Source organism: Apteryx mantelli, chromosome 26 (assembly GCF_036417845.1).
Source record: "Apteryx mantelli isolate bAptMan1 chromosome 26, bAptMan1.hap1, whole genome shotgun sequence".
NCBI lineage: Eukaryota > Metazoa > Chordata > Aves > Apterygiformes > Apterygidae > Apteryx > Apteryx mantelli.
The window spans coordinates 5,323,535-5,335,927 of NC_090003.1; the positions used below are offsets into that span (position 1 = coordinate 5,323,535).

Sequence of the window (12,393 nt, forward strand, 5' to 3'; positions counted from 1 at the left end):
AGAACAAATATGATAAAATGCACTGAGACTGACAATGATTTATAGAGTTAATGATCATTACTCTGTACTCAGAGTTTGCACTTTTGGAGTAATGTTTCACTTTTCAATAAACTTTGCTTTTTTCTTATTCGTAAGGCTCCATTCTCTATCATTTAACATGGACTGCCGATCAAAAAACCCTGAGCTGCAGCAGCTATGGCATTCTCAACAAAGTGCAGCTTACAGAGAAAACAAGACGACTGAAAAAATCTTCCACAAAGAAAAAGCACAATTGCCACTGTACAATTAATCATTCTAGGGAAATATAATTAACCATTTTAGGGAAAGACTGTATGCAGAAAAAGCAGAGGTAAAAACAGTACACGTACAAACATACTAAACAGAGTGTGGCACTTCTGAGATATTTGTTCCGACAGTCGGTGCTCTAAACAAAATGCCCTTTTATGAGAAGATTGTAAACCTTATTAGGAAACTGCGTTCTAGGCTTTTTACTCATCCTCTCCTTCCTCTGTTGCTATGTTAGCCCATGATCCTCTTTCACCCTACGACTTCAGGCAGTCTCCTTACCACAAAGCTTCTTTGTTGGATTTCAGAATCAGCCTACTTGAATATGGGTTTATACGGCCTAGCCCTAACCTAGTTCTTGCAAAAAAGGTTTATGTAAGGAGAGAGGAAGCACACACATTCATTGGAAAACTCCCTGAAGCACTTTCAAGGCAACAGGACCTTAAAGAACGTCTCTTCAGTCATTGTTTGAATAATAAAAAAAAAATGCTAGAAGACCAGGAAAATTTTACTGATTATTAATCAGCTCTATTTTACAGCACCAATGACAGCTTAATTAGTAGCTTAACAAGGCTGTAAGATTTATTTTTATTTACTTTTTCAATTTTTATTTTAATTAACTTACTAGCTTAAAATTCATCCAAAAAATACTTTGTTCTGGCTCACTTTTATTATGAATGATGCTGTCTTCCACCATATGAGTAGATTTTTTTCATCTAGATACGTGGTAGGTATACATGACAAGTTGTATTTCTATCTCCATTTATTCCTAATACCTGGTATCTGAGGGAAGAAGCTTTTCAGATAGTGTAAGGTAGAAACCATAACTGAAGTCTGAGGTTTTGCAGTAATACACATTTTATCATAACCAAATTCCAACCATCTGATTTTCTACTTTAGTGCATACTGCAGCTTAATTATAGAGCTAGGAAATATAATATTTATTCTATTTTCACAAAACCAGACATGCCCAGTCAGCTTGCTAAAGAGGCACTGTCTTCTTACACATTATATCTCACATGAGTCAATTTTGTTAAGAAGCACAATTAACGTCAGCATGGATTAAAAACGCAAAATGTTTTTAGGATGTGATCCAGACGAACTTGTTCAGCATTTCTCTTCTCCTGGCTACTAAAAATACAGTAGTGTTTCACTTATTTTTATAGTCAAGTACCTGTGTGTAGCTTAAAGCTGCAAGGTCTGACAAAAACAGTTATGCAGCAGTGTCTGGATTCCAACTGCTGCCAGAAAATGCAGTTTATGTTGAATGCAAGAAACATTGCTATTTCATAAAAAAAAATTAAGAATCTCTTTTTACAAGAAGTCAGCAAATTAAAAATCTTTAATATATTCCCAACCTTATGTGACTTATTTTGCTTTACAATCCTACAAAAAGCTGTCTAATAAGCACAGTCTCATTATATCATATGTATAAAAATTAAGCCAGCAGCAACCTCACAACTGCATCAATTAAGCTGCAGAAGAAGGGAGCGACAAGGAGAAGCACCTTTGCCTCCCTAATTCTTACACAAATGATGTCTTCTCCAAACTCTGGAAAAAGACCCAAAAGTCAAAATACATGGGCCATTTTTATCTAAGGGAAACACTTTACTAGGAGCATGAAGTGCCCTCCCAACAGCACCCCTTCTCTGTCAACTAGAGTTTTTATGAACAGGTGTCTTCCTCAGGTCAAAAATATTTCTTCCCACTAATCAGACTGCAGAGCAGTATCTTTAGATAGGCTAATATCAACAGCAGAAACTCAATTTGAAGACTGACAGATCAAAAATCTCAACTTCTGTCTGAAGGAGAGAATGACATGTTCACATGTTCTTTTGCCTCCTGCACTATGACCCCAAACAAATAACCCAGAAGGACCATGACTACCTGCACACGCTGAACCAGCAGCCATGTGGACAAGCCAGCACTACGATTACTAAGTTGTACAGGTTCATGAGACTTCCAGTGTAATAGTATGTTCAACCGTATGGGCCCAAATCCCTCAGCTATTCCAGTTCCGTAGGGATATCATATTGCACTGGAGATTTACTGCATGCCAGCAAATTCCCCATGTGCATACCTTACTTAGGGAGCTACAAATAAGATGGATGCAATATTTTCAGTCCAGTTTTGGAGACTGAAAATTTGTATATATTTTAAGGTAAATGCAGATGGCATAGCTACATCCCAGCTCTCAGATGATCTCCTTTTGGTCTCCCGTGTCAAAGATCCATCCAGCAAGAACTATGCCAGTAGACACCTTTTAACATACAGTGTGAAGGAAAGAAGGGACTTAAAATATTCTGTATGCTTTTTACATCTTGTCCTACTGCAACTACTGAACAGGGCCAGCTTTCCTGGAGACTGGGCAGGAAGTGAAATGAAGGACCCAGAGGTTTACAGCTTATTCCTCTACCCCACAGTGTCCTCTCAAAATGAGAGTCACTTGATCCTTTCCTCTCTTATTCTGCTATTAGAAAGCTGTTTTTCCCTAGACTAATAAGATTCTGTATATTCAGTGAGGGTCCACTAACACAGAAGTGGGCAAAAATTTATCCTGTGCAGCAAATAAAGATTCCCGGGGGGGGGGGGGGGGGGGGAGGAGAGGCAAGGAAAAGCAACATGAACTATAAGGCTATAAGGCTCATGGGAATAATTCATTTCCCTACCACTTCATCTTCAGTCCAACACTTCTCAATCAGTTTGGGCACAGGTTTCTTCACCAATCGCTGCAGGGCTTTTCCAGCATCATAGTTACTTTCATGTAGCTAAAAAATAAAGCAGACAAATACATCATTTGATGGAATTAACAGTGATCTGATATTGGAGAAAAAACATTATAGGGGGCCATGAGATGTTCTACATCTAATTATTTTTACTGTTGATATATGAAGTGAAATTTAAACAACCTGAAGGGTAATTTCAGTTTTATTAGTAGAAGAGACAGCATTAAAAACAAACACATTTTCCTCTTCCTTCCTGAATTTCTCCCAGAAGACATTTGATGCCATAAAGCACTGGAGACTTCCTGGCTAATTAAAAAACATTTTTTTTTATATTAGAAATTCCAAGTAAATTTTTAAAAGCTCCAACATAATATATTTTTCAAAAGGAGTTTATTTTATGCAGCAATATCTTACTCCAATTAATATAATCAAGAGGAAGAACTAATACATGGGAGGGATTGTGAGCTATGGGATGTGAAGTTTACCCATGCACAAGGTTCTGTTTATTTTTATGTTTTGCAAAGATCCACAAGTTGTTGGAAAACAAGTATGGCAAAGGAAAATAAAACCTCTAGAAATAGCTGCAGAAGTACATAAAAGCAACTATGGAGGTCTGAACTGACATTACTGTTTCAGCTGGTCATGTTCTATTATGTACCTTATTTTTTTTTTACCATAAAAGCAGGTGTCTATGTGATCAAAAGTTGTCTGAAGTAGACAGTAGACATTTAAATCAGGGTGAGGTAGAAAAGCAACTAGACTGAAAAAACCTTATTCAACAGTGAATCCAAGAGAATCTCTAGCGCTTAGCTCTTGATAGAAAACATTCAGCACACTACAGAATTACAGACTGTTCTATCTTCAAAGTAGAGTGGAATTTTTAGAATGGAGGGACTAATCAGGAGCCTACGCTGCGTCTTCTGAAAATGATCAAAAAGAAAGAGTATTGCTGGGGTGGCAATAAGCTAATTATCTTTCCACACACAGAAGAGAGAACTGATTTGCATGGAAACGTCTCTATATACACAAGAGCTAGTTTTTCTAAACAAGGAGCTAAACACAGCAAAACTCCCAAGCTATTGACTAACATTATGAAATTTTATAGGTGCTAAGGATTTTATTTACAATAGAAACAACCAAAATAAGATTCCTCATACTAATCATATCATGCTTTTCCTTCCACCCCAGAAATCTTTGCAGGCCTTCTGCACCCACTCTCTAGAAGCATCGCCTTGCTGCCAGACCTGTCTCTGATCGTTCTCAAAGAACATTTCAACTACTACTACAATCCTTGAACTTTTCCCCAAGACTGATGAACTGAACAGGAACAAGATACAATTACTGAACAGGGACAAGATACTAACTACTTTGTCACTATTAATATAAAATTATAACAAAACCTGATTACAGAAGGAGAAAATCCTCATTTTTCTTCTGTCATAAGGCTCAAATTTTAGAACAGAATCCTGCTTCAAATTAAATTAGCATGAGATGACTTTCTTACTGCTGCTCACTTTAGCTATTTATATCTCTCAGCCAATTCATAAATACCAACTATGTACGTTTGACAATGGTTAGATCCCTCTTACCCTGGGGCCACATCCTAACAATACTGGCTTGTCCTTGAATTCCTTCTTTTGTCTAGTCACATCATGTCTCGACTCAGACAGTAAGCTTTTTGGGCATGAGAACTTGTTTTTGCCCTGTATTCACACAGCATCCAGTAGCATGATTTAGAGACTCTTAAGAGCTATAAGTAAATTACTCAAATTTATTTCTGTTAGGTATGGTTAAGTGATTTCTATTAGGAAGCAAAGAAATCTGAATGAAGGTAGAAGGTGAAAAAAATCACTGCATGTGTATCTATTTATATTTTAAAATATGTATACATTTAACTATAAATATATATAGTTTCTATATTTAAAATCTTTTTATATATTTAAATACAGCTTCTTTATTGACCTGAAACACTGCTGCATCTAGGTTTTAGCTTAACAGACAAGCCTGCTGCAACAAGGCCAGGGTAGCTCCAGAACCTTGGTACTGCTGCAAATGGCAGGGCAGAATATTCAAACAAGCCTGCGAGGGCTGCAGCAGAACTGGACAAAAGCTGGGAAACCGAAAGCAAAGCTCTGCGCTCAGCGCAGGGCTCATGCAGCTGTGAAAGGAAAGCACATCTGCAGGACCGGCTATAAAGCGGCATCCACTTTCACTTCCTGGCTTTTGTCAACTCAGTTCGGCCTTCGCGGATTTTAAATAGTGCATCTGTGAGCACACTGCTCTGTAAAAAAAGAGTTCACTTTTTCAATAAAAATGATACCATAAAAGGATAGGAAATTTCACAGAACAGAGTGCCCATTTCACACAAGGCCCTGTGGTCTATCATATTGGGGCACTTTATGAAATGGTGGACTTTGGATACCACATACCACAGCAAACAATCTTCCCATCTATTTTATGGGCGTCTTGGCTTTCTGGTCATGGATGCCATAGAACGAGTTGTGACAGTCGATAAAGCCAATTCATCTGTGGTACAAAGTACCCTGGAAATTAATTTTTCTTTAGTAAAGTTCCTGCACATAAACCGCAATGTCTTAAAAATAATGGCTAATTTATTCCATTTGCTAGCCAACCTTCCGTTCTATATCATTTTGAGCCTCCTTTATAACAACTGAAGAGCTGAGTTTCCAGAAAAAAAATTGGTACTGTATCTAAAACCTAAAATAGGCAGTCTGAGGTCCAAAAACGCAGAGGACTGCGGTTAGCCATGAAAGCAATAAAGTGCTCAGTCCCTTGAATATCAGGCCACTCAAAAGACAGACTGTAAACCTCTTACTAAGTGATGAACATGCAGCCAGCTGTGTTAAAAGAATTAGCACACTACGAATTACACTTGGCACAAACTGGCTCACATCTTCTAACATCATCAGCTCAAGATCTGTTCCTACTGAAGGTGCTCTTCCATCTCCACCTAGTTATTGGGGCATTTTACATTTATTTATAATCGAAGAACTTCTGTTAAAAAGAGCTAAATGCCACTGAAAATAAAAGATCACGGCTGAGTAAAGACCTCCAATCACTACGTAGATGAGTTTTTAGAACAAACAGCAATGTTTCCTTCATTGGCTGCCTGAACTTTTTTTTTTCCTTACCACCAGCTAAAGTAAGGATACTGTAAGGGGTGTTACTGTAATAAAACAAGCACTTGGCTAATATAATGGGAACAAAGAAAGAAAACGAAGCCAGAATCCCATTCTGCTCATTTTCAGCTTTCTACATGGCACATACAGGAAGGTTATTAAAGACGCTCTGCACAACAATTACAACAGCGATATGCACCTTCACAGAATAACTGCAGAAAACAATGCTTCAGCTTCCAAAATTATTTTCAACCCTCCCCCCCATCCCTTCCCCAGCTATCTAATCTCTGCAAGCTACTGCTAAGAGATGCATTAACACGTCAGGGCCATCAATAACACCTCACACTGCTGTAAGTCAGGGAGATGCATTACCTGAGATCACTTAGCAGAAGCCACTGCTTTCAGATGCATCTCCCTCCACAGGTAACATTTCCTAATGTACAATAGAGCGCTGGCTTATAAATCTGCCTCTGTTGCCTACATCAGTGTCAGCTCCCATGACTGAACCTCCATGCAGGTGAAACAATGATCTCAGTCCATCTTTCATAAGCCACAAGTTAAATGATAAGACTAGAAAGCCAAACTCGCTGTGCCAGTACTCACTGCCAATACTCAAACACCACTACTGACTTTAAAACTGCTTTTATCACTTTTTTTTTTTTTTTTTTTGAGCCTCCTGTGGTATGCAATACCTAAAGACATGAAAATAAGATGATGTCTTTTCTACTGGGCATGCACTGATTTTTCTCCTTGTTTGTACTCCAGCACTGGGAATAGATCCATCTGAAAGTAAAAAGGACTATTTGTTTTGCCAGCTCACCTTGCGAATGCTTTCTGTGCGTGATACTGCCTAAAAGATTTCTCACTTAAGAAATTTGACAGTGTTGAAGAGAATATTGCTTCTGTTTCTTCTCCCCTTCTGCTCCCTCCCAAAACACGCAGTAATGCCAAAGCCTCTTTGTAACTTGGAGTGAACCTTTATTTCGCCTCAAGAACAACAAGTGTCTTTCCTGGCAGCCCTGTTGCCCAAACAGTTCAATCCGCAAATATTCAGACAAACCCCAAAAGAATGGACTGGACTGGACCAACAGGCAACTACACTGGTTACTAAAATACAAAACAGTTAGCAGGCCATCAGAATTGTCCCAAATCACCAACAGAAAAGATGAGCACTAACTTTTGACCAAGGAATTACATTAATAACAATCACAAAAGGCAACAGCATAGAAGCGATGGAAGAAGGGCCACATAAAAGGAAAAAAACAAAATGTGAAACTAGAAGTATTGATACAGGTTTAGAGCCTCCTGAAAAATTCTGACTTTTAGCAAGGAAAAAATGCTTTGATTAGTGCCAAGAATAGGATAATGCAGCAAAAGGAAAAATATAATTTTGTGCAAGTGCCAGAGTTAAATTTATTTCCTTTAATCTGGCTGATGGATCATTCTCTGCTTATTACTTTCAGTCATTTAATATATATAAGCACTCTATTGGCAAGCAACTTGAACATATAAATAATAGCTAATGATGACTGCCTACGGTTTAATTAACTTCTGGTTGAACTTTTCAAGGTATTGCTATAAACACTGGATTACTATCCTGTCATCTAGAGAATCATTGTTTTTAGCATTAACCCTGCCATCTAAATTCTGAGCCATTGTGACAATATGTACATATACAATTGCAACAAAAGGAATCAACACAAATGTACTTTAATAAAGAAAATACAACTTCGGCATCACAGGACAGGATTTTAAATTAAACAAAAACTCTTAATGTGCACGTGCCTAAAACCTCATTTATATTACAACAGTCATTAAACAACTCTGGATCACAGGCAAGCCTGATTAGCATAAAGTCTGTACAGTTCCACAAGGTTTCAAGTTTCTGCTACAGCTTCTCAGCTGAGCTGCCATTTTCTGTCTGCGTGATGTTGCAAATAAATTTTCCTTTTGGCATGGCTCAGCTGTCAGGCACCTCTGTTCTGTAATGAACCCATGAATTACATCTTGCAGCTCTGACATCTCTGGTCTCGCTCATCAAAATATTGTTCTTCAATTGTAATTTATAACTTAATTTAAATGTCCCTTTTACTGTGACCTTTTTAGATCAGAATGGCATTGCATCTGGCAGCTTCTACTTCAGCAAGGCATCCTTTTGCAATTACAATCATTACAATCTCCGCTGAAAAGCCCATCTGAGTTAGGCTGCATTCATACTACAATATTAAATAATTGCAGTCCATTAAGAACACTGTTAGATTCCAGAGTCTTTTGTCTAAGGAAAAATTGCTACTATACTGTGACAAAGTATTGCTGAACTACTTTGAAATCTACCCAGAAAAGTCAATAAAAGCAGAAGGGATTGTTCAGCCAGAAAAATCTTTTCTGAGGATGCAGACACATCCAGTATTTATAATCCTAATACTAGAATTCAGGAATTCTCCAGTTCAGGTGCTGGCTCTTCCACTGAATAATGACTGGCCATGAACAAATGATGTCACTTGTCAGGGCACAGAGATATAAAGCCTGACCTGCCAAACATGAAGTAGATACCGCCAATATTGCATTTTAAGCCTCAAGTAACACAAATGAACCAAAAGAAAATTTTTTCACTGCTGCCTACCAAGATATTTCAGTGGAATTGTAAAGGAAGACGGCATTTGCCCGTTAATGTGCAGAAAATATTTACTTAACATCCCTATTTAAGTACCAGTTATTATAATCTATGCAGGTCTAAGAAGGTTATGGGCATTAATGAAGGATTTGCTCTCGCTACTTAAGTGGACAACAGTCAAGATACACAGTAGCTCAGTAAAACTTTATGATGTTTAAGAAGTTAGAAAACAAACAGAAAAGAGAAGACAAGGAAAAAGAAAATCTTAAAGAGAATTATTGCCATATAGTTTGAGTAGCTATTTCTTTTGGTGTAGTAACTTCTAATCCAAGCGCCTAATTTTATACAGAACATAATTTGGGTCACTTCTTTCAGTACCACAGCTAACATTTCAGTTTGATGTAGGTGCTCTTTAGAGCTCTAGGCATCCTGCCCAACTAGCACCAGCCACCTGCCAGAACTTTTCTGCCACTGTGCAAGTGGAACGAGATCCATAGTAAACAAATCTTATTAAGTGAAACTGCAAGACATATTTTCAGATTTGTAGCATTCTTTAAAACATTCATCCTCCAAAGCAGCAAAGTCTGATTTTTACCAGACATGCCTGAAACTCAGCAGGGGACTAACCCCAAATATCCCTTTAATCTAGGGTTATTTTCCTGTCCTTGAAATTCTGATTCTGCCTGACACCAGATGATTTGGATTGGAGAAAAACACGGCACTCTCCAACACCAAAACTGCTCTGCCGGGCTCCCTCTGGTGCCCAAGGACAACAAAACCTTGAACCAATCAAGAACCCAAGCTGTCCAACAAAAAGCCACCGCCTGACTACCTTGTTTTTCCAACATGTCATCACAGCTAATTGGTAAGTTTTGATTTATAACTAGTTGATTAACAGCTTGACTTGCAACAAGACTTGAGATTAACACACACACACCCAAAAAAAGGGTGACAGAAATCACTACAGCTACTTCAAAGGAAAATTTAAACTAGCTCTATTTTTTTAAATATCTGGTTTGTGGCATGTGACAGCTTGAGAAATATAAAAATTGGCCCCCATTGTTTTTTGGGGAAAAAAAGGTAACTTTTCTCCCCCTCCCCCTTCTAATGTTATTTAAACTTCTATATATCTCTAATCACTGTAAAATGATCTAGATGCTAATGATGCAAGTTAAAAAAAAAAAAAAAAGAAAGAGAGAGAGATTTTTGTTGCATCAATTTTCAAGCAGTGGAATTGCCAAGGCCCAACCAAATACTCAACTACCCAGATAGCTCAAAACACAGTTCCTCGATGCAGGACAGCAGGGGGAGCTAACTCTGCCCGCTGTTATCACGGGTCCAAACAGCAGCAGCGTGTGTCACTCTAAGCATCCAGGGCAGGAACTTGCAAAATATGTACAAAACTTGCAGCAGCAATTTTGAAAACATTCAGAAAACTGAATACTTTGCACATCGCAAAACAGCCATAAGCAGCAATGGCAGTCACATTTTTGGCCCTTTTTATCTGCCTTTTTCAACAGTTTCTCTAGAAAAATTTCCTAAATACTGAATTGTCTTACAACTAAAGCACAGAAGTTTTTTCCTAACTGCAAGGATGACTGAAAATTCAAAAAGGCAAAACCATCTTATGCACTAGAAGTGGCTTCATTTTTCAACATGCTCAAGCAGAGAGCGATGGCCCCTGAAGTGCTATGCTACCTCATTTGAACCATGAGTAGCTGTTGATGAAGACTCATACAAAAGGAAAACTAGTAATAATAAGAAATGCTAACATGTATTTAAATAGTTTTCTTATGCTTTCAACCTGGTCTGTAGTTAATGAACATGAAAATCTGGTCTAAGGGCAAGTTAAAACAGGGAATAATTTGTCTGGGTGACATCTTACTTAGAACTGAATTTCCATAAACTGATATTACACTGTCACATTTGTCACTCATAATGACATGTTCCCATGTAATAGCGTGTTATGAGAAGTCAGAACAATGCTATTAGTTAAGAGAAGTTTGTACAGCATGAGCATGCAATTGTTTCCTTTCTTCCATATTCTAGTACGCAAGCTTAAGCGGTGGTATTTTCTTACTCTAGGAGGATAAACAGAGTTGCTGGCTCTTTGATTTCCCAAGCAAAAATAATATGCACATCAAAATGACAAAAACTCTGAGATTCACTCTTACAGACAGAGTTTGCACACTGTCATTTCCGATTTCTTTTCCAGGATCTGGGGTTTTATATAACTGACACTCGCACTCTTGTACTAATGGTGAATATCCCCCTGTGGTAGGGCACACAACACAGGGAAGGAGGGCATCACAGCGTTAGAAAACAAGCCAGGCTGATCTTTCCTAAATTATGATGCTCATGACGAATGCCCTGAACCAGAACAATGGGTTAGGCAGAACCCTGAGAACAAATTATTATTCTGCAATGTTCTTAAAAATGAGACCAAAGAGGTAATTTAACTCCTTCTTGACCTGGACTCTCTAAGAAAAGTACTGTGGAATCTCTGAACAACACAAAGAGATCAAAAGCAGCAAAGAACAAATGAGGAGTCATGAGTTTTCAGTTTTGTATTAGTACGGAGTGCAAAAAGGATTTTAAAACAGATCTGATCTTAAATCAGAGCTCTGGAGGAGAGAGGGAAAGAGAAATGGAAAGGGAAGGGAAACATCTATATCAAAACTTACCCCCAACCCTTATTCAGCTGTACTTGCCAGCAGCAGCAACTATGTTTATGCTCAATTTTTACCATACTGAGATTTCTCTATGGATTGGCAGGTCTAGGAAACTAGCATTCTACCACCAAGCAGGGAGAAATTTCTGGGCATATTTTTTTAAAACCTATTTTTCAGCCATTTCTGTTCTCTGAAGTCACTGTTGTAGTATTAAATACTTCTTTTGATAGCTCTAATCTGCAGGGCTTTGCAGCTCCAACTCTTGTAATAGGCCTTCACGTTAAGACATTTAAAAAACAATTCTTCCTGCCTTTGTATACCTAAATTCTAGGTATGACCTCCCAATATCCTGGAAAGTTCCTCCTGCTCTTCTGCCAAGTACGTAGCCATGATTTCAGTGAAGTTTAACATTATCCCTATGGTGCTAAATCAGAAGATAACAGGGGAAGAACCCCTTACTCATCCTCCCTCTACATATAGCTCTGACTAGTGCAGTTTATGCGGTACATCCTCATACAGTACTCCGGGACTCTGGACTAACTCACATTCTTTCTCCTAATGACACAGAGGCAACAGCTCCCATTTCTTTGGAGAAAGTGAACTTAGCAGAAAGTCTGAGCAACAGAGGTGAACACACATTTTTGTTTGTCTGCCCCAACCAGCTAGGTTTAGAAACAAACACAGGCTTCTGCCTAAAGCGAACTTGATATTAAGGCATACAGTAGGAGATAGCAGCTCACTCAGCTTGTTTCACATAGCTCTATTTCTTGCATTATGAATGAAAGCACATTCAGAGTGCTGAGGGATCCAATGCAGCTGCAATATTCATCCATCTACCTACCACAAAGGTGGGATTTTAGGAAGAAAGGGTTTTTCTCCTGGCCTCTAACTTTGAAGAGCACATCCTTAAATTTTAACTAAGGGCACAGCAGCACAAGTCTTTCAGCTGTAAGAAT

The 12,393-nt window shown here is 38.2% G+C and overlaps 1 protein-coding gene across 2 annotated transcripts in view; it reads right to left on the reverse strand.

Annotated features, from left to right (window-relative positions):
- Window positions 1-12,393, reverse strand: part of RERE (arginine-glutamic acid dipeptide repeats) — a 174,220-nt gene that overhangs the window by 82,421 nt on the left and 79,406 nt on the right. For both annotated transcript variants that reach the window (XM_067310840.1, XM_067310839.1), the window contains exon 9: window positions 2,955-3,053. In XM_067310840.1, the coding sequence (XP_067166941.1) occupies window positions 2,955-3,053 (99 nt within the window). The remainder of the gene's footprint in view (window positions 1-2,954; window positions 3,054-12,393) is intronic.